Source organism: Triturus cristatus, chromosome 1_2 (assembly GCF_964204655.1).
Source record: "Triturus cristatus chromosome 1_2, aTriCri1.1, whole genome shotgun sequence".
Lineage (NCBI taxonomy): Eukaryota > Metazoa > Chordata > Amphibia > Caudata > Salamandridae > Triturus > Triturus cristatus.
Genome location: NC_140580.1, coordinates 588,230,402 through 588,257,579, shown reverse-complemented (window position 1 = coordinate 588,257,579; position 27,178 = coordinate 588,230,402). Strand labels below are relative to the sequence as shown.

The following is a 27,178-nucleotide window of genomic DNA, read 5'->3' as shown; positions in this document are numbered from 1 at the left end:
GGTTCCAACAATCTGTGATGGGAGGTCCTGCGTCAGGTATGTGTCACGCAGTGGCGGTTCTGAAGAGCTGTGGTGGGAGGTCCTGCATCAAGGATGCTTCGTCCAGTGGTGGTTCCGATGCGGAGAAGCAAGAAGATGTGTCATGCTGTGTCGGTTTTGCCCAAGAGACCACAGCTAGGCTGGTAGAGCACTTACAGGCCCACTGGACTGGGGTGGCACTACTTGTGGAACAGGACTCCTAGCAGACAGAGTCCAGGTGCTGGGTTCAAGGTGGTTGAAGCCTTTTCATTCCCAGAGGCTCTTATCAGGAGCCAGCCAACTAGCACTTGGAGTCACTCTGGTGGTACTGGGTTCAAGATGCAGTTCCAGTCCTTTTCACATAGGTAGCACAGCAGCAATCCTTCTTGTAGCAGAGCAGCACAACCGTCCTTCTGAGTTTTCCACAGGCCCAGAGATGTACTGAAGAGTTGGATCTGAAGGTCCAATATTTATACTTGGTGCCAGCTCTGAAGTATGAGAAGGTTCTGGAGGTTTCCACCTCCTAAGATATTTGGAATTTCCTGCCTTCCTGCAGGGGACTAGTGTCAAACCCTTTGTGAGTATGCTGAGGCAGAGCCTTTGTGACGTGCAAGCGTTTAAGGTGACAGCTCCTCCCCCCTATCAAGTCAGAGATGGCCCATCCCTCCAACAACTAGTCACCCTTTGTTGCACTGTCTGGTAGCAATACACAAATACCAACTCCCAGCTACACTCAGTCATGTGACCCAGGATAAAGACTGTATGCACTACATGGTTAGGACAAGAAAATGGCAACTTTCTAAAAGTGACATATTCAGAATTGTCACTGACAATCTGACTTTACCATTAAAGAGGATTTTGAATGACAATTCATTAGATACCAAACTTGACATTCCTACCTGCTCCCAATTGAAAGGTAGTACTTATTAAATGTAATAAGGCAATCCAATATTATCCTATCGGAGAGGTAGGCCTTGCAGTAGTGAACATTTTTTCACTACTAAGACATGGAAAACTTAAAAGTAAATGTCTAATATAGGCTATTTAGGGCCTAACCTAGGGGTGATTTATATATGATAAAAAGGAAGATTTTCACCTGGCAAAAAGATTTATTTTGCTATGCCGACATGGCAGTTTAAAACTGCATACACAGGCTGCAGTGGCATGCCTGAGACATGTTTGACAGGCTACTTAAGTGGATGGCACAATTAGTTCTGCAGGCCCACCAGTAGCAATTTATTTACAGGGCCTGGGTAAATGTAGTGTCACTTTAATTGGGATGTATTTGTAAATTAAATGTGCCAGTTGGGTGGAAGCCAATGTTACCATGGTTTAACGAGTGAGCACTTGTTAGCAGTGGTAAAGTGCACATGGTCCCAAGGTCATTAAAAATGGGGGTATAAGGGAAAAAGATTGGGGGAAGACCTCCCTTAGGCTGGCAGGTCCAACAATATGGAAACAAAAATCCAAAGGATTTGCAGGGCCCATAACAAAAAAAGTTTATCTGGGATTAAGATGACTTTACATTTCAAATTCGATTACATTGACTCCACATTGTCTTTCTAATTGGAGTCCTACTTCTATCAGGTACTACCTCATCCAGGAAACAGGATTCACCTAGCCTAGTCCTAAAATGTTTATAATTATTAAGGCTAACACTGTGTTTCCCCAGTCACTGATATTAATTCTTCTCCTTCATGTAGCCATAGGTAAGGACTGGACCTAGCTGACTGCCTTTTTAATTTGTCTAATGTCAGAACAGACATTCATTCCTAATCCAAGGAAAACTGATGTTATGCGTTTTTAATGTGCACAGACTCATCCATGTAGGCCCTGTTACTGTGCTGCAGGCAACACAAGGGATTTCATGGGTAGTTGCTTGGGTCCACGCTTTGGCAGATAGTTCTACTGCAGCAGACTTCCCTACCTCATCTAAGTCGCAGGTAGTTTTTCACCCTGTAAGTCAATGGTACACCTCCCTCGTCTGCTTCTGAAGCATACCCTGAAATCTATAGTGGTAACGGGATCCAATGAGCATCCTAAATGAACGTCTTTCCTCAGGCTTTCTCTCCTGAAGGTAAGAGTGGCCAAACGTCAACGTGGGGTTTATTCCATCCCATTAGGACATCAGTAGCCAGTGTGGACAGCTGCCTGACCTTAAGAAGGCAGTGGCCTGGCATCAGACTATGAATGTTTTTCACATCAGATTGATTAGGGAAACTGTGAATGCAGGAACTACTTTAAGAGGTTTACGTTGCTGGACTCGTTCAGCAGAGCCGCCTACATACTTTCACAACAGACACCTTTTGCAGAGCTGGCACCAGTCCTCCAGATCTTCTTTGGGACATACAGACTGACTTACTACTGAACATTCAGAGTGTACTTCTTCACATCCTCCAGAAACTTTTGCAGGATCAACTGGATCTAAGATCATGCAAAGCTAGAGGTAGTGCCTTTTCCATTTGTTGTCCCGCTCATTGACAATCAAGTTGTAGAAGTAAATCAACAATTCAGGAGGATGAAAATTTGACAGCTGCTTGTAGTAAACATGCATTATGGATACATCCTTCCCAAGGTGACAAAGAAAAGAAAAGCAATGGTGGCACTTCTAAGGAACGTATCTCCTCTTTATATGACAGCGAGCAAAAGAAGCAAACAAAAGTAAGGTTTGTGGGTTCTGATTCGCTGGGCAATTTATCTAAGGTGGGTTGCGTGTTTTTACTACCGGAAATGATTGGGCTGGCATATTGCGAAGCACCAACCAAGCAAACCATAGCAAAGCCCAATTTACTAAGGCCCACCTCTGCTTATGTGGTTTCTGGTGTAAATAGGAGCAACAGGTTCCTGTCTGCCATTACAAAACACACGAACTGACTCACCTGTGCACACTTTTTACCACTGCTGCATAAACATGATCCATTGAAACTGTGAGCTGATTAACTGCCCTATTGCTTAAGTTTATTTTTGTGTTAAAATCTACAATACATTGAAATGACTTACTGAACTAGCTTGAATTGTAGTTTTTGTGTAACAAATTAGCTGTAGTTGTTAAAATTCCCTCATTTGAACCCGCCATCTGTTAAAAAAATGGAATGAACTCTCTGCGAACCGGTTATCAGGAGTGATACATTTTAGTTTAGCTACTCTTTTAAGTAACTATTACTAAAGTTATAGGGTACTCACTTTGAACAGAAAAAGACACTCCGCCTTTTGCCCTTACAGCATAACATCCTTGTAAACTAACTTTGCACACTTCGCCTTGTTGCCTTGTGAGTGACGTTGCTGCAAAGTTTCCTTACCAAATAATTAGCGCATCAAGTCAATACTTACCTACCTTGTAGGTCTCTACACTGACTCTATCCGTACCTGCCCTGCCCTGCCTTCCTTACTGGCTCAGGGAGTCTCTGGTGTACACGAGGACAGGGGGGAGGGCACTAAGTAGTAACATTTGAAAATGTTGTTTTAATGTGCAAATTGCTGCTTTGTTCAGGGAAGTCTCCGGTGTCAAGAGAGAATGACACAAACTACACAATTAATATCTCGAAAGACATTTCACACCAAGCTCCTCCACTGTGTGACTATGAGCCGCTCATGCCACCTATTACTGACCTTTATTCGTCTTTAATCCAGCTGAGTCAGACCTGCCTTAAGCTCCTGAAAGACATTTTTCATTTTAGAAAACAGCTTTACCACGCTTTTGTGATTCTTTTAGGGACACTGATATATAACCTACAGCAAACTTCAAATAAGCAATTATGCATTCTCACCAGACAAATCTTGATTTTATTATTATTGATCAATACAGGTTGATCAATGTTGACCATTTTTCTTTGATCTCACTGAGTGTGAACCCGTAGCCAGCACTCAAGAGTGGCTTTAAAATTTCATTTGCTTTTGGTTTGAATGAAGGAAAAAGGCCTTCTACATTCAAAAGTAAGAGCAATTTTTGTGAAAAGGTGACATTTTCTGATTCTTGCTCTGGAGTTCTCTAGTCACCAGTTAGGCAGATGGTAGATTCACTACCCTAAAAGATGTCCTAATAACATCACTGTGATCATGTAAAAGGTTATACTTACCACTGCTGGAACTTCCTTGATGCCCAGAAGCCATAAGCATCGGATCAGAACCACCAAGGTCAATGGTTAATGGAAAGTTTGGAGCTGAGGCTGGTGACATTGGGGTAGAGGGACGTCTGTGACCAGTCACCATTGTGGAACCTAAAAAGGGGACATGTATAAGTTTTAATGAGACATATAAGCAAATGCTGATCACAAACATATAGTGGTTTGCAAATAAAACTGTAAATCAAAAGGACTGAGCACAGAGACAAACGTAGGGCTCTCCTTCACCACACCTGAGACACATCAATGTGCGCACCCCAAACAGGAGGACGACATGTGTAGATGATGATGGATATCATTTGAGAATCCATAAACAAGAACAATCATAAATTTGCCAGGTGCCTTTTGTCACATTCCTAATAGGTACAATTCTATCTTTTGATTATTATTTAGCAAAAAAAACACCAAAGATACAAGGCAAAACTAATTGCACAAACACAAAACAAAATCAACAGCATAGTTGTCCCTAAAAACAAATAATATTCAATAGGACAATCATGCCGGATACACACGACTATATTAAGATCTCCAATGTAAATGAATTATATTATTCATCAGTGTTGGATGCGCGCTCATTAACAGAATTATACAGGGTATGCAATTGAACTACTACCAACACCAAGAGAGTAAAATGCTAAAAAACCAAAGGCCTTATTTAGAGTTCGGCCTAGCAAAAAATCCACCCAAAGCTGGCGTATTAGACAACCACTCTTTTTTTAGATAATAGACGGTCTCAGAACTCTGAATAGAACATATGGGACATCAATGTTTTGGCAGATGTCACACTTCTGCCAACATGAAAAAAACAGACACAAAGTTTGAAGCAGAGCTGACCCCACACATGTTAACATGATGATGTGAAAAATAAACTGTAAATGGATTCCAGATATTTTTAGACATACCTTTGTGTTTTGTTTGGAGATGTGCCCGATAGAGGGCCAGGTTTAATTTCTGTGAGGTTGGCCATTTTTAACTCCTGTTGCTCATTCTGCACACTTTTAATCCGGGCACCCTGATAAACTTTGTAAAACCAATTGTTGTCCGGTGATTTTGATTTTTGATTTGTGTTTTTGGATGATTAGAGAAGTAATTTAGCTTGGCTGGACATTGCTGATCGGGCCTAATGTTTCTGGACGACATTTTTAAATGGTGGATGTGTTGCAGTGATGATGTAATATTTCAGGAACATTGATACCTATATACTACATTTTGGTGTCAAAAGATAGGTTTTGGGGTCAAGTAGTCTATAGAGATAGAACATAACTCCTCACAGCAACCCTTTGTTGAAGGAGTCCTCAGATTTTGTAGTTAGCAACACTCTCTCAGGAGGTAAAGATCCTCTGCTATCACCTGCTTCGCTCATGTTTACAAATTTGAATCGACTGAAAACTTGAAACAAAACAATATTAAAATAAATTACCAATATATTAAAACACATCATTATAGAGCTGCCATTTTGAAAAATTGCAGGAGGGTTGCTCTGAGGAGTTATTTTCTGTCTCTAAAAAGACCACTTAAACCCCAAAAGCAACGTTTTGACCCAAAAATGAAGTATACAGGTCTCATGCTTCCTGAAATATTACATCATCACTCCCATCACATCTGCATTTTTTTTTAAATGTCGTCCAAAAACATTGGACCCGGATTAGCAATGTCTACCCAAGCTAAAGTACTTCTCTAAAGATACTGAAACACAAATCAAAAATGAAAATCTCTGGACAACAATTTTTTTTATGGAGGTATATCAAAGGGTTCGGACTACTTTGGCTGTTTCAAGTCATTTTGGGGCCCTCATTAAAAGTTTCGAGAGCTTTTGTTTTAGTGTGGTGCAGCTGAATCACTCTAGTCATTACAGATACTACATCTGTCTGTTAACATGTGCTTAATGGAAAATGTGTTTGATAGGTCTTCAAAATTAACACATGGCAAACACCTTTGAAAAGAACCTGTAAGCATGCCTGTCTAATCAGAGAATGGGCTAGCATGTCTTTGAAGGACATAGCTCCTATTTCAAAAAATGTGGGCCAGCTTCCAGAACAATACGAAATGACACCACATGATCGTGCTGTGTCGGATGACAAATAATAAATATGCAACTGCATTCTGGGAGTGTGCTAAAGTTACTGTTCTCATAAGACGTGGCCTTCCCAAGGGAAGTCAAAGGCTGCTCTCCAATGACCATTCCACACAACCAGGAGGGCAAACATAGTTTTAGAAAGTGTGGATGCATCACTGCTTAATATGTCAAAAGAAATTAGCGCCGGGGCCCGAAGTTTTCTCAGAAGCCTGTGCTGAGGTGCCGATTACGGAGGCTATGTAGTCTTGATTGTCCCTAATGTCTCTTTCATTTAACACCAGACACTCCCTGCCCCTTGATCTCACTCTTGCTGGTTCAATTTCTTCCCTGCTTTCTCTGTTTATCACTGTTTTTCTGCCTTTCTTTTCCTCCTTCTTTCCCCCTTTAGTGTTTTTCTCTCGCTTGCTCTGGATTGAAGTCTGTTGAGGAAAATAAGTGCTGGTACCCAAAAATGAGTGCCGATGGGCCCCACCGGCAACCATTGGCTCAAATCAGGCACTGGCGATGCATGTTAAATTTTCAGCAAGGCGACTGCATTTACATTCATTGTACGTAAATGTCCATACAGTGAAAGTAAGGTATTGATTCAGCTTTGGACAACCCTATCACAGCGAAGTAAGTCTACGAAATTAACACATTTCCCTTGTATCCTCCCACGAGAAATGTGTACAGCAGTCACAGGCCTCCCGCATAACTTCTGTACATATTTAGTAGTGATTCCCAGGGGCTTCTAACAGAAAGACCAGGAAATAGCTAAGTGAACAAAACGAAAGTCTTCTCCTGGGGTTTCTATATTCCACCCTTGTAGGATCTTTGCCAGATTTTAAAAAGATCGTAATATGGCGTACGACAGAAATAAGACAGCAACCTTCATCAAATTGGCAGCCCTCTCATCTGAATTGGAACTCAGCAATTAAAAATGACTTTGCTTTGCCATAGAAGACCCATTGCACGGCTGTGTGGTACCATTGACTCTGCTGCCGCCCAGTGCCGGAGCCCTTATCTTCGGTGCTTCTCGGTCAAAGCACGAGAAATGCTGAGGTGTTTTCCCACTACGGGCAAGCGATCATATTTTGGAAGCTAGGCAGCAGCCGGTTCACTTCCTTATTACCTCGTGAAACAGCTGCTACGCGCACAGAATAAGCCTGTTTGTTAAGGACACTGCCTTCCTTCCAGGCATGGGAAGTCAATATGTAATAGGTGAACTTCCTAAGAAGTGAAATAAATGCATTTTTTAACTGTATGTTTGGGCCTTACGGCCTTCAAAACGCAGTAATGACGCACACATGAATTGTTCTTGTGATTGTCTCCTCTGCTGAGATGCTTCGCTAGGGGGCGCTCCTTCCCTTTGGCCTGAGGATGCGTGGCTCTAGCATGGGCGCACCCAGAGTGCTCACACTGGAAGGGACTGAAGGGAGCTGCTCATGACGTCTACACATAGAGTGCTGCAGGCATACTTAAAACTTGCCCCATGAAGGCCTCTGGAGCGAGGAATTATGCATTCACTAATACAGTCAATGCTCGACATGTCTCCGCATTTTTCAATTCTCCGGAGCAGGCCTCCATGCGCTCATGTTTCAACGACATAATTTGCTTCATAAGTTATCACTGATCAGATGCCAAAATCAACCTCTTACATCAGAGCACATTCTAGGTGCATGAAAACAATATAGCAGCAACATGTATGTTATGGATCTGTCTTTAAAAGAAACACATGCCTACTGTTATGACAGAAACGCTCTCTACATGGTAAAGACATGTACCCCTGCACTGAGTACCCAATTGTACTGTTGTCTGGATCTCTAATGCTGATATTTTTGTCATAGGCCAACACCGATGATGCATGTGCGCCATTACATAGGCCTGTCTCATGGATTAAGGTTTTGTGGGACTGGGAGGGGTGCCCAAAGCTCTACCCTCATAGTGGTGGTAATCTACCACCTTCAACAGGTGAACAGGACCTTTTTACCCTGTGTCACTGGAGTGAGGCCTACAGGCTCACACACATTTTTGAAAGATCTGCTGCTGTGTACTTAACTCACCCTTCACCTACATCAGGTAAGTTGTAGAGTGCGGTGCAGCGAAGGAGTAGAGGCTCTGCGTTGGTTGTATGTGTGCCTGGGAAGGGTGGAGCAGTACTGTGTAGTGCATGTGTGGTTAGTACATGCGCAGGGTGTATAGATGTACAGAGAAGTATATTTTATGAGAGATGTAGTGCTCTTTAGTACATGTGAGGAAAAGCATGTGATGAGTGTAGGTGTGCCTGTGTGGAGTACAATATGTAGGGTGACATATTGTGCTGCACGCACCTAGTGAGTGTGTGTGCTCGCAATGTGTGTGTTTGTAAAGAGCAGACTCTGGTTAAATATAGAAAAGCTTCAGTGCTGACAGTGTGCGCATACGGAGTGTGTGTGCTGGATGCATGGGTACATGCAAGTTTACACTGCATGGGGAACAGAGCTGGATTGAAAGTGTGCTGTGAAAGTACACTGAGTGAGTGTGCCTGTAATGGTACATTGTTTGGAGAAGCCTGGGTCCATTTTGGGAAGCTCAACCCTGCCTGATACAGAAACAAGTAGGAAAGAAATCCCCCCAGACAGATTGGTGTATTGCTGTACTCTTGTGAACTGGGTGGGGATACACTAGAGGGAAAAGGAAGAGAATCCCTTTACACTTCAAAAGACTGCTCTTTGATTCAGTGATGATTCACAAGGAAGGGACCAATACTCATCTTAGAAAGAGAGATGAATGAGGCTGATAAGAGAATCATAAAGAGTAGGGATGGGGGCCTGGGATTAACCTTTTGATGCATATATCACTGTGGCTGACATCCAAAATCCCTTGATTGAGTGTCTTGACAAATAATGTTCCACGTTCCAAGCAGTATAAAAGAATGAGTTTTTGGCTTTTGTACAAGGTCTTGGACCCAATGAATTGGCCTGGTTATATAAGGTATACAGGGGCTTAGCAACCAGTGATGCAACTGGTGGAATGCACCAGGCCCAAGGGTGGTCCTTTAAGCCCGTGATCCCCCAAAAACCATGCTGGAGTTCCACATTTGAATAATCATTAAATATTACTTTCAAGTTTGTTTTTATGTTGTGGCATGTTGTATGTTCAAACACAGAGGTCCAATGTCATTCTAGTCTTCTGACAATGTATTGCTTATTCTTTTAAAATGGAATCTGGTGTTTACTTTTCTTTCGCTTTCTGCACAGTGTGAGGATTTTATTTAACTAACTATGTGACAATCTTGCTGGTGTGAAAGGAAAAGCTGGAGGATGTAGTTTTCTTCCAACAAACAACAAAATATAAATATCTATAAATAAACTGCACAAACATTTCAAAATAAATAGTTAGGACAGCACATATAAAGTGTTGTTTTCAATTCTTAAGTGTGATACAAAAAAAAATGTTAATAGGATCAAAACAAATCAAGACACCTTCCATGCTTAATAATATATTTGTGGCAGTGTGTTCCTAAATGCAATATCAGGTGCTTACTACATCCTTATCACTCTCATACTGAATGGGCCGGGCTCATTTCCAACACTTGTTCTATGTCTGATGCTTGGATTTTTCAGAATCCCTAAGGGTTCAGTAATAACATTGATGGCAGCACTCCTAGTCTGAATATTGTTCCATCACCACTGCCTACTATGGCCACAGAAACCCCCTACAGCACTGGTAGTTTGCTGTTAGCTCTGTCCGATTTCCCTCAGCTGCAGAAGTGAGACTCCATGCAGCATAACCCACTGAAGCACTTCAGGAGCACTGTGAAGGGCTAATTGTGTATGCACTAATGGTTGAGCAGGGGGCATTCTCACTATTGTAAAATGCATAGTATGCCATTCAGTCCTGTCTACTTGACACCAGCAGAGGTCAAAGACGGAGGTTAATTGGCCAAGCCAGGAATTATCCCAGGTTTCCTGGTTTCACATTGTGTAATTCAGATTCAGAAGTGAGATTGATGTCAAACAGGAACGAGAAAGGGATACCAAAATGTAATGCTTTGTCTTTCATTCTTGGTGCAGGAGGTTAGAGCGTGGGTAACAGACTGAAGCTACATGAATGCTCAGCTCTTTTCAGACTCAAGGGCTCAAGAGGACTTCACTTTAACCCAGAAGCTGGCATCTGGCTCATGCCTTCAGTGGCTCACCCACCTCTATACTTTACCGTTTCTTCTATTTGTGACATATGCTTAGATGCTGCTGCCCGCAAGATACCTGTTTTGTATGTGAGGAAGTCTTAGCTTACGCTGCTGCTGACTATCTTGAACCTGTGCTGTGTGTGCGGGAAACTCATGCAGCTGCCAAATTCTGCACATTTTGTGTGTGTGCTTAAAGGCAGGCTTGGACTGCTTCTACAGATGCTGTTCTGTGCATGCAAGCGAAGCTTGCCTTGTTTCTGGCCAGATCGGTATGTGATCTATGGTTTTGAGGGAAGCGTGTATTCCTGCACAGTGTTGCAACTGTTTTGAGTGCAGGAATCTTGCTATGAGTGCGAGTCAAGCTTGCACTCATACAAACCCAAATCTGAATGCTGCTTATTCATTGTATCTAAGGGAGGCATTAAATGGTGCTGCCGGGTGCCACACTTGTTCCATGTCTTTGAAAGAAGCTTGAGTGGCCCTGCAGAAACAAAGTTGTTCCATGTCTTTGAAGGAAGCTGGCCCTGCAGTACCACACTTGTACCATACATTTGAATCAGGCTTGCACTGACCATGCTGTGCCACACTTGTTCCATGTCTCTGAGTACAACTGCACTGGCACTGCAGTACCACATTTGTTCAATGTCTATGAAGGAAGCTTCCACTGACTGGCCATGCAGTAGCACACTTGTTTCATGTCTTTCAGGAAAGATTGTGATGCTCTTGACCAGTGCTGTATGTCGTATGCTTGAGGCCAAGCAGCCATTGTGTGCCTGCTCCCTGTGCTCTACTCATATTGGTGTTTCTCAGGTCTAACGAAAAGACCATTTTAGCTGTCTCACCAGAATCATGCTTCAGCAAAAATAATACATAATCTTGCAAACAGGAAATCGGCTTTGGGTAAGACCAATGTAGTTATTTATCAGATAGAGTGTCATTCACATGTCCACTTCAGCCATTGGCTTTGTTGCCAATGTTTGGCTCTGCCTAGTAGACAATTGATAGTCTTTAGGATGCCAGGTTGTCTGATTAGCAGTATTTTGCCTGCTTGCTCTGCATCCAGTGAAGTTCTACCTCAGGAGATATCTCCTTCAATTCATCCCCCAGCAGCTCACTTGCAACTGCAGAGTAGTGCTTATTGAGTAATGGGAGTACCAGCAGCTCCGCTGTCAGTGCTACTGGACCACAGCTTTCTTATGCAGCATGCCAGACATCTCTTGACTGCATGCTTCAAAACGATGCCTACATCTTGAAATTTTGCATACTGTATTTTTCATTCCTGTTTCAAGATGGCTGACTAGTACAAAGCTTTTCTTTTTTTTTTTTATTGAGACACATGCTCTCCACATTTAGTTGGCACATTTATTTCTTTTTTCATTACTTTCTTCCTTTTAGTGTATGCTTGCACTACAAAGAAAACCACCACCACCTTTTTTTTTTGGGAGAAAAGCAGTACTTTTTTGGATGCCAAAACTCTTACCCACAAACGCTCACAAAGACCAGATTCAAAAAGTCTACAGTGCTGGTCTAAGTTGCTGATGGGAGATTAGATAACCTCAGTGGACATTCAGGTTTCAGTGCACCTTGCCTCAACAGCTTTGAACTGCACTAGAGTCAGGGCTTTAAGTGAGCCGGGTCTCGCCGGTGCTGAGCACCAGCAGTTTTTTAAAGAGGTCTCTATTGGGCTCTGTTTTGTGTCCTGACACAGGTGTCCCTTTTTCCGGACTGCAGTGACAGCAGGCACATCACTGCTGACTTCTGACTAGTGGAGAAGTTACAGCATGACGTCATGCCAGGTGAGCATTGTAGAGGAAGGTACATCCCTTCTAGAGAGTCATTTTCTCTCTGGATTTCCTTTCTCTTTTTGAAACTCAGGAGCAGCAACATCGTTGTGGTGTCACTAGGGCTTTAGGTGGAAGCTTTTTAAATATTATACACAACAAGCCGTAGTTGCTGCTTATTTATCTTATGCAACTAACAAGCATTGATAAAGCCAATAGTCCTGATTTGTATGTATGATGTTACTTGTTGTATCATAATAGGATGCAATGACTGAAACAGCAAAATACAAGTCGGGTGGCAAACTATGCTAAGCACTGATTTTTAGCTTACGTGTTTTTAAGCCACTCCCTTAATTACATTGGCCACGCCCCTTTAAGAGACCCCCCAGTTGTTTCATCCCACTTAAAGCCCTGACTAGAGTATCTATGTATACGCACCAGATACTCAACCTGTGCCTGCTATGTCACCATTTGCCCCAACTCTCCTCCTTCGTAATGGGCAGTGTACTTGTGTGTGAGCAGTGTGCTTGTGTGAGTGCAGCATATCCAGCATGTTCTGAGGCTGCATAATGAGGGGTGTGCCAATGTGTGACTGCGGGATTTACATTGTCTTTGTGAGAGCAATATAAGTGGTCTACACGTTTTAAGGGCTTCCCGTGTAAGTGCAGAGTGAGGCTTATGCCTATGTGAGTGCAGCATTAGGGGTGTGCCTATATGAGGGCAGCAATATGAGTGTGGGTTCCATGCATATTATATTTTTGTATGCATGCACTTTACAAGGGGAAACCCTATTGGGTTTTGTAATGCTTTTTAGGGTTATAGCTTTAACTTGCAGAAGTGACACACAGGGAGTGTAAATACAATAGTGTGTATATGAGAAAGGTAGTGAGTTTTGATAAGGCAGATAATGTCGAAGGAGGTTGAGGACTGTAGAAGGTGGCTGACCGACTGAAATATCACCCTAGGCACGGGGGTCTCATTACGTTGCTTGCCCTAGAGTCCATGGAAACCTTGCTACGCCACCGCTGCTAAAGGTGCAGATCAGGCCTACAGCCGGTTCACTTTGTTACTGAATGCATTGGCTGAGGGTTTATGAGAGATGATGTGATTCAAGGATGGACATGGAAACGGAATGATCAGAGACACTAAATACACTACCACCCTACGGAAAGTAAATTCTATTTAATGCCTCTGATCAGAATGAAATTTGTCTGCTATTCATAATTAAAATGCTGATAATCCCATTTGCCATGCCACCTACCATGGTCAGTATTCTATCGACTTGTTTGTTAGTGGCACCTTTCATTTTATGACATTATTCGGAAGCAACAAGTCGGACAATCTCAACACTGGATTTAGGGTGCACACAGCACTGCAAGCAAATTGCCGTTCTGAAGGAAATGAATTCATGGCATGAGCCATATGCCCGGCAACTGTGCCCTGCAGGACACTAAAAATCTGATAATGCGAATGCACAGGTAATGCAGCAACGTAGATGATTCAGCTATATTCACACTAAAGATATGATTTTGAACAGAAGCCAGGGTTCCAGTCTGGCTTTCACTTTTATAATTTAATGGGTTCTTGGAGCTGAAGTCCTGGTTTGCCTCATTTGAGCTTTTCAGGGTTATTGTAACCGATCTGAGTCATACTGTGGGCAATCTGACAGTGCCAGAAGGGGTGGTCTGACAAAATAGTGTTTGTGTTGATTTTATTGGCCGTTTTGGGTCTGCTTTATGGTCTGGTGAGTACGTTTTTACTGTTGCTTTCCCTGAAATTAACACTATCCATGTCTGCAGGAAGCACAGATGCATGCATTTGTCCATACCTTACAAAACACCTATACAAAATGTATTTACATGTTCAAATCTGCACCGATTTGCAAATGTGGGGCGTTTTGTTTTTAGCTAATTGATTCCCTAATGGGGGTCACTGTTATTTTGGATCCCGGGCCTATTTTGTGTACCTGTTCGACCCTGTAGCTGGTAGATTTTTTACAGAAAGGCCGAGGACTAAAAATTGGTTTCCTGACAACATGGGGCGAGTTGGTAATCCTTTAAAATGTGGAGACTTCTTCAGTAGATGTGCATTTTCCATTGGTCTTGGCTTTGCTTGAAGTTAATGCCTTCTCTGGGCCGTTTCTTTGTGACGGATGGCATGTCCAGTACAGGCCCGGACTGGGTTCTGAAACCGGCCCTGGCAAACTGCTCGGCCGGACCCCCCCTGGGGTGGAGGGGGGAGCAACCGAGCGTTCTGCTACGGCCGGCTTCGGCTGATTTTATTACAGGGGGACGATTTTCCTGACCCCCGGTAACAAAAACAGCCCCCAGTGGGACAAAACCGCCCCCCACCCTGGCAGCGCACCGGGGAAACGCCCGTTGCCCTCTATGGCCAGTCCGGCCCTGGTCCAGTAGGGAATGAAAGCTTTGCCAGCAACATCGCAAAGTTTCAATTGGGAGGTGAGCTTGAGAGCACGTCAGGTGGAGCTGCTCCGAAATTGCAGCAATGGTGTGTTATGAGATGACTGGGGATAGGTTAACATTTTGACCTCCATTTAGATTGACCGAAAAATGACATTTATGTGCTGTAATTGGGTACTACTGCTTTTCCTCATGCAATAACGTACTTCCACATCTGTGATATCACAATGGATTTAGTAGGCCTCTTTAAAGGCACACCTCCACAGCAGTGCCGGATTACCAAATAGGCAAAGTAGGCATCGGCCAATGGGCCCCACTCCTTTTAGGGGCCAGCGACAACGGATCAAAATAATATTGATTTGATCTTGAAAGAAAATTACAACTAAGCTTTCCTAAATATTGTTTCCAAAAGATAGAAAGAAATGAATCAACTCAAAGAAACGAAAACTTTACATTAAAGACTCTATAGAGAAAATACTGTATTCATGTAATGTACCCATTAACAACTTAAAGTACATAAACTAGAGACATCAGATTCACATAACAGTTTGTCTCTTAAAAGGTACATCTTTTGGCAGCTGTCAGTTTGTAAAAAAAATAGGGTGCATTGGGTATTAATTGGGTATTAGGAGATAATATGCAGGGGGGGGGGGCATAATTTCGATTGCCTAGGGGCCTCCACAGGGTTTGATCCAGCACTGTTCTACCGTAAATACATTTTAGCTGGCCTTCCGTTCATGTATTTTGCTCATCTGCGCGGGCAACCATTCATAAATGATCCCCAAGGAGGAAACACCACCACAAAACCCTCTGTCAAGCATTGAATCACATTTGCAAAGAAATTTTGAATAACATGTGAAGTGCTTTTTGGAAAATCTGTACAGCCCGCGTCACACTACCTTTGCAGCACCAGTTTCCCACTTTTGGCCTACGGCAATAAGACCTTCTTCATGTGCTATGTTCAATGCCACATTTAATTCATTCACATTTGCATGCCTGAATGGGAAAAGTCCCCATTTCCAGAAAACAGTTTTTTGTTTCCGAGGCTGCCAAACTTGTATATTTTTACTCTTAGCGATGACTGACATGCAGATCTTGAGTCAATAAACTACTGTAAAGTTGACCTAAGAGTACTTGCAAAATGTTTAGCATGTGGCACTACAAACCAGAGGGCTTTTGATAAGCACTCAGAAAGGCAAATACTGCACAAGCTATCAATTAGAGCAAATGGAGAGAGCACTACACGATAAAACCGGTTTACAAAATATTTCAGGGTAATGCAATAATAATCTGTATGATTCCAAAACCACTTTAAGTGGGGTTTTGAAAATTAAATGAAACTTAAGAACAATAAAAACTCATGAAAATGTATAAAACAACGTATTCAGACGCTCCTTTAACAAGGATTTGCACCCCAGAATTAAAGAAGACTCAGAAAAGATGGGAATTCAGACACTGATTTGCATCAGCACAGTGATAACTAATATCAAATTTCTGCAAAATCCAACTGGCCATTTTTGCGCTACTTGTAATATAAAAGTCTATGTCAAATGCATTGGATTTCAAGCACGTTTTGGGACCCCCCATTGTTCTTTGCACCCCCTGGACCATACGCAGTGAAACTTTCAGTCTTCCGACAATGAAAGGGGTGCAACAGGTTTGCAAAGTCTTGCGAACATTCATTAAAGGGTACAACGTTATTAAGGGACAAAAATCTATACTCAGACCTTAGTGGCATGGTGGACATTCAAGCTCTAAGTACAGTATGTACAATTAAAAAGCTACATCACAAAAATAGAATGGTTAACAGAAGCATCAACAGGTGAATCTGAAGAACGCAAACTGATAATCACTGTAGTGCTATGCTACTGTGCTTTACACACAACACTTGCTAGAAAATTTGCACCAGCAGCTAGTGCGCTTGTCAAAGATGGCTCTACTCTTTACATAGCAATGTAGTTATCCTGACCTTAGTCAATTTCCAAATGGATCAGCAAGAAATTAGATTAGCAGCAAGGAAGAAGGGTTGATGACCTAGCAATCCATCGGCCAAAGTTCTTCTAAATGATAACTACTGTGTGGACATTTTTAAGACCTAGGAGAGTTCAGCAGCTTCACAAACTTTTGGAAGTTAACAAAAACAGGTGAAATTTGAAAATAAGTATGCTCTACACCACCTCCTCTTTACTTTCAGTAAAGACAGTAGCAACATTCAGGGGCCGATTTTGATCCTGGATTTTTATTTTCCATACAAATCGGATCCGTATTTTTTTCCATACAAATCGTACAAGTCCCTTCCAACCCGTGTAGTACGATTCGTACGGGAAAAATACATACAGATCGGCCCGATCCTTACAAATCGAATCGGGAAAAGCTGTACGACACGGACTTGTAAAAAAGACCATACAATTTGTAAAAAGGCTGTCCAACCCGTCAAGTACGATTCGTACCGGGTTGTCAGCATGCGATTTGTATGGAAAATGGCCTGTATACGGGGAGCGACTCGTACCGGGCTACGAAGCGAACCCCTATACGCCTTGTACCTTGGTATGACTCGTACCGGGGTATGGGTCGTATAGGGGTATGAGGCGTACAGGGTCCCCCCACATGCGAGGTGTGTGTATGGTGCGTACCCCAATATCGCGCATGTACGCACTGTACATACGTGATTTTGGGGTACGCACCGTACATACGCGATTTTGGGGTATGGTGCGTACACAAGCGATTTTGGGGTACGGTGCGTACACGACCAGTACCCCTTCAGCGTGTATATACGCACCGTACCCCACATTCCGTGTCATCGGTACACACCGTACATACGCACCGTACCCCTGTATTCATGGGGTGTACGACGCGTACATGGGGGGTCCGTCTCGTACTGTTTTCAGGGCGTAAAATGTTTTCCCGGCACTTTTTGGCTCCTGTAAAAAAAGAGCCGTACGGAGTGCCGTTTGTACGAATCGTACTTGACGGGTTGTAAACTGCTGCCGGGAATACATGTGAACGTCACGTGCAGGGCAATCCGAATCAGAATCGCTTGTATTTACGAGTTGTATGGTCTTTTTTACAATTTGTATGGAGAGCGTCTATTTGTACGGATCGTACTTCCTAGGTTGTAGGGGAATCCTTACAAGTACGAGTTGTATGGAGAAAACGCTCCATACCACGATTTGTACAGCGTTTTTCCAGGATCGGAATCGGCCCCTCAGTGTGTCAATCCGTAACTGCATTTTTAGTTTTGCAAGATATGCTGTTTTTTTAAATTTACCGAACAGATTATTGTAGTGCAGATCTGGCCACACTGGCAGTGTAGCACTTCACAAATAACAGCAGAAGTCAACAAATTCCATGGGCTAGAGAGAAACACTCAGAAAAGAGGTAGAACAAATAAAATGTTCAGCATACAAGGTAAATTCTGAAAAGGTTACTCTTTAGGTCTTTAGGTCTTTAAAGCCAGAGAGCACGTAAGGGTAAAGTTTTGTTTGTTTGGCTCACTGATTTCAGAAACATTGTAGGGTTCTTGGTTACTCTGGTTTGAAGAATTCTAAAACAAGCTGTGATTTGCTTCCAGTATTTGTTCCCACCACAGTGATTCTTAGTTTAAACACCAGGCAGGTGGGTGATCTGAAGTACAGTGTTTCATGAGCTATAGAAAGCATGTTAAATGCAATTCTTGCTTCTGGAGAATAGAGGGATCATTAACGTTCTTTTAAAATGGGGGTGATGTGGGCTGACTTCTTGCTGTGTTTGAAAGACCTTGTTTCCATGACTTGGGAAACAACAGTTTTACAAAGCGATACTAAAATAGAAGTAAGGAAGTTCAAAGAAATAAAAGAGCTTCTTAAAACAAATATAAAGAGACATTTGTTCTGGTTGTATCCAACATTGCTCCTAAAATTCAGACAACGACTATGATAAAACCACTCATGCATTATTGTGACGGCAGTAATACTGGGAAGAAGAGAGCGATGGGTCTAAAAGGGTACACCTCTGGCTGTGATTCATCAGACACCCTCTGATAATGATCTTATTATTCCAGAATGGATGGAGGTTCTACAAAGGATCTTGCCCTCAATTCTTGCCCCTCTCTAAAAAGTCTTGCTGGGTTCACACCATGCTTCTGCACTTATGAGTGAAATGCTACAAGCTCTGGTTAGGATTGCAGGGGAGGTTGTAAACCAATATAAATCAACTAGAAAGGGTGCCGTGTTTACACAGATGTATTTTATTCTACCACGAAGCCTATAAAGACAACAACAATTAACAACACACAACAAGATGTATGAGGAAGATGTTAACCAGCAAAAACAAAACTCTTCCTCCAATGATGGGGTCAAGTGATGCAATATTAAAGCCAGATTTAATGGTGCCACAGGTATCTAGATCCACAGTATTACACAAAGGAATCGAAGAACAAAAACAAATGTGGCAATAAGAGCAAGAAATAGAAAGGGAGTAAAAAGCCTAGAACGGTTAAGAACGATAAAGATGTAGCACACTCATTGGAGCAACTGTTTAAGGAGCAAACCGATGACAATAAAGATTCAAGGCCACTAGCTGACAATCTTTTTCCCACAGTTAAGTTGGAAACATATCCTATCTTTGGCTGGAAAAAGAAACCCACCAGAGCTGTCTATGGCCAATAACAAGAGGAGGAAACGTAGACAGGTTACCAAGAGGAGGGCACAAAGGGTCAGAGTTTACCATGATTGTGAGGTAGAAGACCAGAACCTTGAGAGTATTGGTGCATATTTACAAATAACCGATGCGTACTTGCATTAAAAGAGCAGAAACCACCACCCCACTTCCTCAATTAGTTCCATTTACAACATCAAATCCACTTGCAGATTAGTTTCATATGGTTAACAAAAAGGCCCCCAAGTCCGACAAGGAAGGTCTAGATTCTATACACTCAGGCTATCCAAAGAAAGATCTTTGACATCAAAAACTCATATTGGACATTACTGAGTTATTTCCTGATCCAAACGTTTTATCTACCATTGAGCAGTTCGTGTTTACTTGATAGTTTCTATGCATTTCCTTCTTTGACACTGCTTTATACCAAAGACTTGATGTTTGTGAGTCCTGTGTTATATGATAATAAGTATGGTTCTGTTATTGCTCATGAAATTTCAACTAGAAGTGTATTTAGATTAGTCGAGGATAACGGGATTAGATGTGATCCTCTATACACTAGCTGCCAGGGAGATTTGTGGTACTCTTGAGCTTTCATAACTGGGAAATATATATTAACCCCTTTGATGCGTCGAACGCACAGAAGCCGTCCGACACATCAGTGCTCGTGCGTCGGATGTCTCCCGCGTGTCCGACGCCATGGCACTGGGAATCCCTCTGGAGCGGGCACCAGAGGGATTCCCTTTACCCTCCAAGAGCCTCGGGAGCTGGGGAAGAGCTTCCCTATCTCCCGAGGCCCCCCACCCCTGGTTTCCCTGAAATGACGATCAGCGCGCACGTCGCGCTGACGTCATTTCAGTGAAACCGAAACTGAAATGAGCCAAGAGGCTCATTTCAGTTTCCCTTTCTACGTGCTCAGGGGGCTATCTCAGCCCCCTGAGCACGTAGAAAGACGGGAGGGGTATCATTGGAAAGGGGAGAATCTCCCCTTTCCAATGGTACCCCTCCCTGAAAAATATTTGCCAAATTCAGTCTTTCTGGCCCCCCCTGGGGGGCAGCTGGGTCAGTAGACCCCAATTTGCCACCGCGGGGGGGAGAAAGCCCACTGGTCGCCAGGGATTTCTTTTAGGTGCAATTTCAATGAGGGTGCGAGCTGCCCAAAACGGGCATGCCAATGCCCCCATCCACTGTCACAACTACAGCCTTTGCCCCCCCGGGGGTAGAAAGCCCACTAGACACCAGGATTTTTTTGGGGGTAATTTTAATTGGGTGGGGGCTGCCCAAAATGGGCAAGCCAATGCCCCCACCCACCCCGTAACAATTACAGTCTTTCTGCCCCACGGGGGGGGCAAAAAGCCCACTAGAAGCCAGGGATTTTTTGGGGGGCAATTTGAATTAGGGTGGGGGCAGCCCAAAATGGGCAAGCCAATGCCCCCACCCACCCCCGCAACAAATACAGTCTTTCTGCCCCCCTGGGGGGCAAAAAGCCTACTAAAAAACAGGGATTTTTTTAGGGAAATTTTAATTAGGGTGGGGGCTGCCCAAAACATCCCCACCCTCTGCCAAAATTACAGGCTTTCTGCCCCCCCGGCGGTCAGATCCAATCTGCCCCCCCAGGGGGGGGGCAAAAAGCCCACTAGACGACTGGGATTTTTTTTGTTGCCAATTTTAATCAGGGGTGGGGGCTGCCCAAAACAGACATGCCAATGCCCCTACACCCACCCGCAAAAATTCCAGTCTTTCTGGGCCCTGGGGGGCATATGGGCACAGTAGCCCCCAATCTGCCCCCCCTGGGAGGCAGAAAGCCCACTAGAAACCAGGGATTTTTTTTGTATTCATGTAGGGGTGTGGGCTGCCCGAAAATGGGCATGATAATACCCCCACCCCCCCAGAGAAATTCCAGTCTTTTTGCCCCCCCGGGGGGCAGATGTGGGCAGTGGCCCCTGATCTGCCTCCCGGGGGGCAGAAAGCCCACTAGGTGCCAGCGATTATGCGTGGGGGCTGCCCAGAATGCGCCTACCAATGCCCCCACCTCCCAAAAAGTAGCCACAGTCTTCTGCCCCCCTTAAGGACATATTGGGGCAACCCCCCTCCCCCCGATTCTCTCCAGGGCGGCAGAAAGCCCACTAGGCACAGACTTTTTTTTTAGAAGTGTGCCTACCTGTGGATTTTTGGCCCTGGCACAAACCTGTACATTCTTGAAAACTAGACACCAAGGGGAATCCAGGACGGGGTGACTTGTCTGGCTATCACCAGGTTCTGTTAACCAGAATCCCTTGCAAACCTCAAACTTTGTAAAAAAAAAAAAAAACACATTTTCCCCACATTTATGTGGTGGAAAGTTCTGGAATCTGCGTGGATCCACAAAATTCCACCCAGCCCGCATTCCCCAAAGTCTTCCGAGAAAAATGTTCCCTCACTTGTGTGGGTGGGTCAAGTACCCGCGACAGGCAAGGGCCCAAAACGTATTGAGGTGACATCAAAATCACAAAACAACCTGGTTTTGTAAGGGGGGTCACCTGGGATTTTGGCCCCGTGCTCGGCGGTCACCTAGTCAAACCTACGAAACCCACACATTTTTTATAACTAGACACCCGGGGGATTCCAGGGAGGTATGGCTTGCGTTGATCCCCCAACATTTTCTTACCCAGAATTCCCTGCAAACCTCAAATTTAGCTGGAAAAATCACTTTTTCCACATTTTTTTGTGTGGGAAAGTTGCGGCATCACCGGGCTGACACACATTTCCTACCACCCAGCGTTGCCCCAGGTCTCCCAATAAAAATGGTGCCTCACTCGTGTGGGAGGCCCAATTACCCACGGCAGGCAAGGGACCAAAACGTATTGATGCGACATCAAAATTGCCTATCACAAAAAGACCTGGTTTTGCAAGGGGGGGTCACCTGTGTTTTTGGCCCCGTGCTTGGCGGCCACCCAGGGAAACCTACCAAACCCACAAATTTCTGAAAACTAGACACCCGGGGGATTCCAGTGAGGTATGGCTTGCGTGGATCCCCCAACATTTTCTTACCCACAATCCCCCTTGCAAAACCAGGTCGTTTTGTGATAGGCAATTTTGATGTCGCCTTAATACGTCGCGGGTACTTGGGCCTCCCACACAAGAGTGGCACCATTTTTATCGGAAGACCTGGGGGAACACTGGGTGGTAGGAAATTTGTGTCAGCCCGGTGATGCCACAACTTTCCCACACAAAAATGTGTGGAAAAAGTGATTTTTTCAGCTAAATTTGAGGTTTGCAGGGGATTATGGATAAGAAAACGTTAGGGGATCCATGCAAGCCATACCTCCCTGGAATCCTCTGGGTGTCTAGTTTTCAGAAATGTGTGGGTGTGGTAGGTTTCCCTTGCTGGCCGCCGAGCACGAGGTCAAAAACCCAGGTGACCCCCCTTGCAAAACCAGGTTGTTTTGCGATAGGCAATTTTGATGTTGGCTCAATACGTTTTGGGCCCTTGCCTGTCGCGGGTACTTGGGACTCTCACACGAGTGAGACACCATTATTATCAGGAGACCTGGGGGAACGCTGGGTGGTCGGAAATTTGTGTCAACCCAATGATGCCACAATTTTCCCACACAAAAATGTGTGGAAAAAGTGAGTTTTTTCAGCTAAATTTGAGGTTTGCAGGGGATTTTGGGTAAGAAAAAGGTAGGGCATCCATGCAAGCCATACCTCCCTGCAATCCCCCGGGTGTCTAGTTTTCAAAAATATATGGGTTTGGTAGGTTTCCCTAGCTGGCCAACGAGCACTGGGCCAAAAACCCAGCTGACCCCCCTTGCAAAACCAGGTTGTTTTGTGATAGGCAATTTTGATGTTGCCTCAATACGTTTTGGGCCCTTGCCTGTCACGGGTACTTAGGCCTCCCACACGAGTGAGGCACCATTTTTATCAGGAGACCTGAGGGAACGCTGGGTGGTAGGAAATTTGTGTCAGCCCGGTGATGCCACAACTTTCCCACACAAAAATATATGGAAAAATTATTTTTTTTCGGCTAAAAACGTTGGGGGTTCCACCCAAGCCATACCTCCCTGGATTCCCCTGGGAGTGTAGTTTTAAAAAATGTATATGTTTGCTAGGTTTGCCGAGGTGCCGGCAGAGCTAGGGTTCAAAACCTACAGCAAGGCACTTTGCAAAAAAAGGGTCAGTTTTCACTGTGAAAATGTGGTGTGTCCACGTTGCGTTTTGGGCCGTTTCCTGTCGCGGGCACTAGGCCTACCCACACAAGTGAGGTACCATTTCTCTCAGAAGACTTTGGGGAACGCGGGGTGGGTGGAAGTTTGTGGATCCATGCAGATTCAAGAACTTTCCACCACAGAAATGTGAGGAAAATGTTTTGGTTTTTTTAACAAATTGTGAGGTTTGCAAGAGATTCAAGGTAAAAGAACCTGGTGACAGCCAGTCAAGCCACCCCATCCTGGATTCCCCTGGGTGTCTAGTTTAAAAAAATGTATAGGTTTCCTAGGTTTTCCTTGGTGCCGGCAGAGCTAGGGTTCAAAATCTATAGCTAGGCACTTTGCAAAAAAAGGGTCAGTTTTCACTGTGAAAATGTGGTGTGTCCACGTTGCGTTTTGGGCCTTTTCCTTTTGCAGGCACTAGGCCTACCCACACAAGTGAGGTTCCATTTTCTCTGAAGACTTTGGGGAACGCGTGTTGGGTGGAAGTTTGTGGATCCACGCAGATTCAAGAACTTTCCACAATAGAAATGTGAGGAAAATGTGTTTTATTTTACAAATTGTGAGGTTTGCAAGGGATTCAAGGTAAAAGAACCTGGTGAGAGCCAGCCAAGTCACCCCATCCTGGATTCCCCTGGGAGTGTAGTTTTCAAAAATGAATAGGTTTTCTAGGTTTGCCAAGGAGCCAGCAGAGCTAGGGTTCAAAATCTACAGCAAGGCACTTTGCAAAAAAAGGGTCAGTTTTCACTGTGAAAATGTTGTGTGCCCACGTTGGGTTTTGGGCCGTTTCCTGCCACGGGCACTAGGCCTATCCACACAAGTGAGGTACCATTTTCCTCTGAAGACTTTGGGGAATGCGGGGTGGGTGGAAGTTTGTGGATGTACGCAGATTCAAGAACATTCCACCACAGAAATGTGAGGAAAATGTGTTTTTTTTTTTACAAATTGTGAGGTTTGCAAGAGATTCAAGGTAAAAGAATCTGGTGAGAGCCAGTCAAGTAACCCCATCCTGGATTCCCCTGGGTGTCTAGTTTTAAAAAATGTATAGGTTTGCTAGGTTTCCCTTGGTGCCAGCAGAGCTAGGGTTAGAAATCTACAGCTAGGCACTTTGCAAAAAAAGGGTCAGTTTTCACTGTAAAAATAAAGTGTGTCCACATTGCGTTTTGGACCGTTTCCAGGAACTAGGCCTACCCACACAAGTGAGGTACCATTTTTATCGGGAGACTTAGGGTAACACAGAATTGTAGAGCAACTGTTATTACCTATTGACTTTCGATGCATTTCTGCCTTCCAAATGAAAGACTATGTGTAAAAAGAAGTCATTTTGAAATATGACCTATAAGTCTCATTCTAGTATGGGTACTCACAATTTCGGAAATGTGCAAATATCTACTGTTTCTAAACTCTATCGGCCTCATTTATGAGAAATGGCGCATCGCTGCGTCAAAGCAGTGATGCGCCACTTCTCACTGCGCCCTCCTTGCAACACCAATGATGCGTCATATTTACAGTATGACGCATCATGTCACAAGGAATGACAGATTCATCAGTTTTACTGATGTATCTGTTGGCGCAAAAAGTGGCGCATTGCTGCAGTTGTGTCGGAAGCCTGACTCAACTCCAGCAATGTTCCTTTCACATGGGGCAAGCCCCATGTGTAAGGGCCTGCGTCACCCTTACGCCTGCCATGAGGCAGGCATAAGGTTTTGACACATTGGCGTTCGAGAAGTGGCGCAGCGAAATCTCATAGATATCGCTGTGCCACTCCTACGACCCTTTTGTGTGGGGGAACGCCCACCCTGCATACAATATACCTGAGGCAGGTATAATGTAGCGCAGGGGTTTACGAAGTGACGCATCTACCTAGATGCGTCACTTCGTAAATATGGAGCAACATGACGCATTTTTTACGCCACTGGTGCATCACAAAAGTGACGCACCAGTGGGGCAAAAGTGATGCAGGGGCTCATAAATAAGCCCCTATATTTTGTTTCAATTTCAGAAATACATAGGTGTCTTTCATACCGATTTTTCCATGTATATATTTTCCCAAATGAATTGCTATATACCCGGAACATAATGAAAAACCATTGCAAGACGCTGCTCAGTTATTGGCTCTGGGTTCGTCGGGTTCTTGGTGAACCTACAAGTCCTATATATCCCCACAATCAGAACGGTCTAGCAGATGTAACGGTATATTGCTTTCAAACAGCTGTCTTAATTAGAATAAGTTACAGGTGAAAACTTTGGCACAAATGGCTGTTTTTTTTAACTAATTTTCAATCTTTCCTAAATTTAACTGTTAGTTTCTATGAAGAAATCTTGAAGGATCCACACAAATGACCCCTTGCTGCATTCAGATGTTCGTCTTCTTTTCTAAAATTTATAGCTTTCCAGGATCCATTATTGCTTTCATACCCAATTCCACCATTAACTGGAAGGCGGCTGAAAGCACCAAAAATAGCAAAAACTGAGTAAAACATTTTGGTTTACTGACAAACGTCTGCTTGTCCCTGAAAGCTGGGATAATGGTGATTTCAGCCCCACAACCCCTCTGTAGATACCATTTGCTGGGGAAAAACCAGGCGCTTCCATCTGTAGCCCTTTTTTCCCATTCCCCCCCCCCAAAAAAAAGAAGTTTGCTGTACTTTGGCTAATTTCTGGGTCCCCTCCAGGGGAATCCACAAACCCTGGGTACCTTTAGAATCCCCATGATATTGGTAAAAAAGGACGCAAAATGGGTGTAAATACCCTATGTGGTCAAAAAGTTACAGGGGCCTAAGCGCAAACTACCCCAAATAGCCAAAAAAGGCTTAGCACGGGGGGGGGGAGGGGGGGTAAAGGCCTAGCAGCGAAGGGGTTAACTCAAACAGCCAGGATTGATACGAAACAGAAGGCGGTAACAAGGAAAATGGGTGAAAGGCTTGTTTGTGACTGGTTTAGATGGGGACGAGAGGACAGTAACAATCACAATTACAACATAGCAGATAATGCATGGGCCCTTCTATCTGCAACTTTAACAAATACCCCCAGAAATACAAGGATATTTAACACCACACACTCACTTAACTTGTACCAGGATGTGTACAGAGAAGCAATAAATGGTAGTGTAGGCTGTGCACCAAATTCCCTAAAAATAGTTAGCTGGAAAATATTTGGATTACATTAAAAAATAGATCATCTAGAGTGGTAAGGATTTATTAGGCAAAATTATATTTGTTGCCTACAAGAGACATGGACCGAAGTGAGCATGGATAGGAATATTACTCACCATGTCCGTAGCATACACTTAACTCCAGCACACTTATCGGCCAACACTCCAACAGCCCCAATTGTAGAGGCGGCTGCCTGGATTGGGGCTCACACAATGCAGTCGAGAAAGGAGTCACTGCCATTTTACTATCAGGTTGAGGAGGGTTCAGTCTGCTGGAAGCGGAAATTAGCTAAAGATCTGGGGTAGAGGGAGGCTACAGACCTGCTGAATGAAGACAACCAGAATGTCTCAATTCCTGCAGCAAAAGACCCCAAGCTATGCATAAAGTTGGTAAAGTGCACACTGCAAAAACACATAATTCGGCAGATCATTCTCCCACCTCGCCACCAAGACATGGAACACCCTCCCCATTCACCTGCGGCAAACCGAAGACCTTCCGACCTTCAGAAGACTCCTCAAGACCTGGCTCTTTGAACAGTAGCAGCTTCCCCCACCCCCAGCGCCTTGAGACCCCCGCAGGTATGTAGTGCGCTTTACAAATGCCATGATTGATTGATTGATTACTGCACAGAGAT

General features: G+C 44.0%; 1 protein-coding gene across 2 annotated transcripts in view; it reads right to left on the bottom strand.

Moving 5' to 3' along the window:
* The window catches only part of NEURL1 (neuralized E3 ubiquitin protein ligase 1), a 463,336-nt gene that overhangs the window by 28,660 nt on the left and 407,498 nt on the right, over window positions 1–27,178 (bottom strand). For both annotated transcript variants that reach the window (XM_085606709.1, XM_085606704.1), the window contains one exon: window positions 4,095–4,235. In XM_085606709.1, coding sequence (XP_085462835.1) covers window positions 4,095–4,235 — 141 coding nt within the window. The remainder of the gene's footprint in view (window positions 1–4,094; window positions 4,236–27,178) is intronic.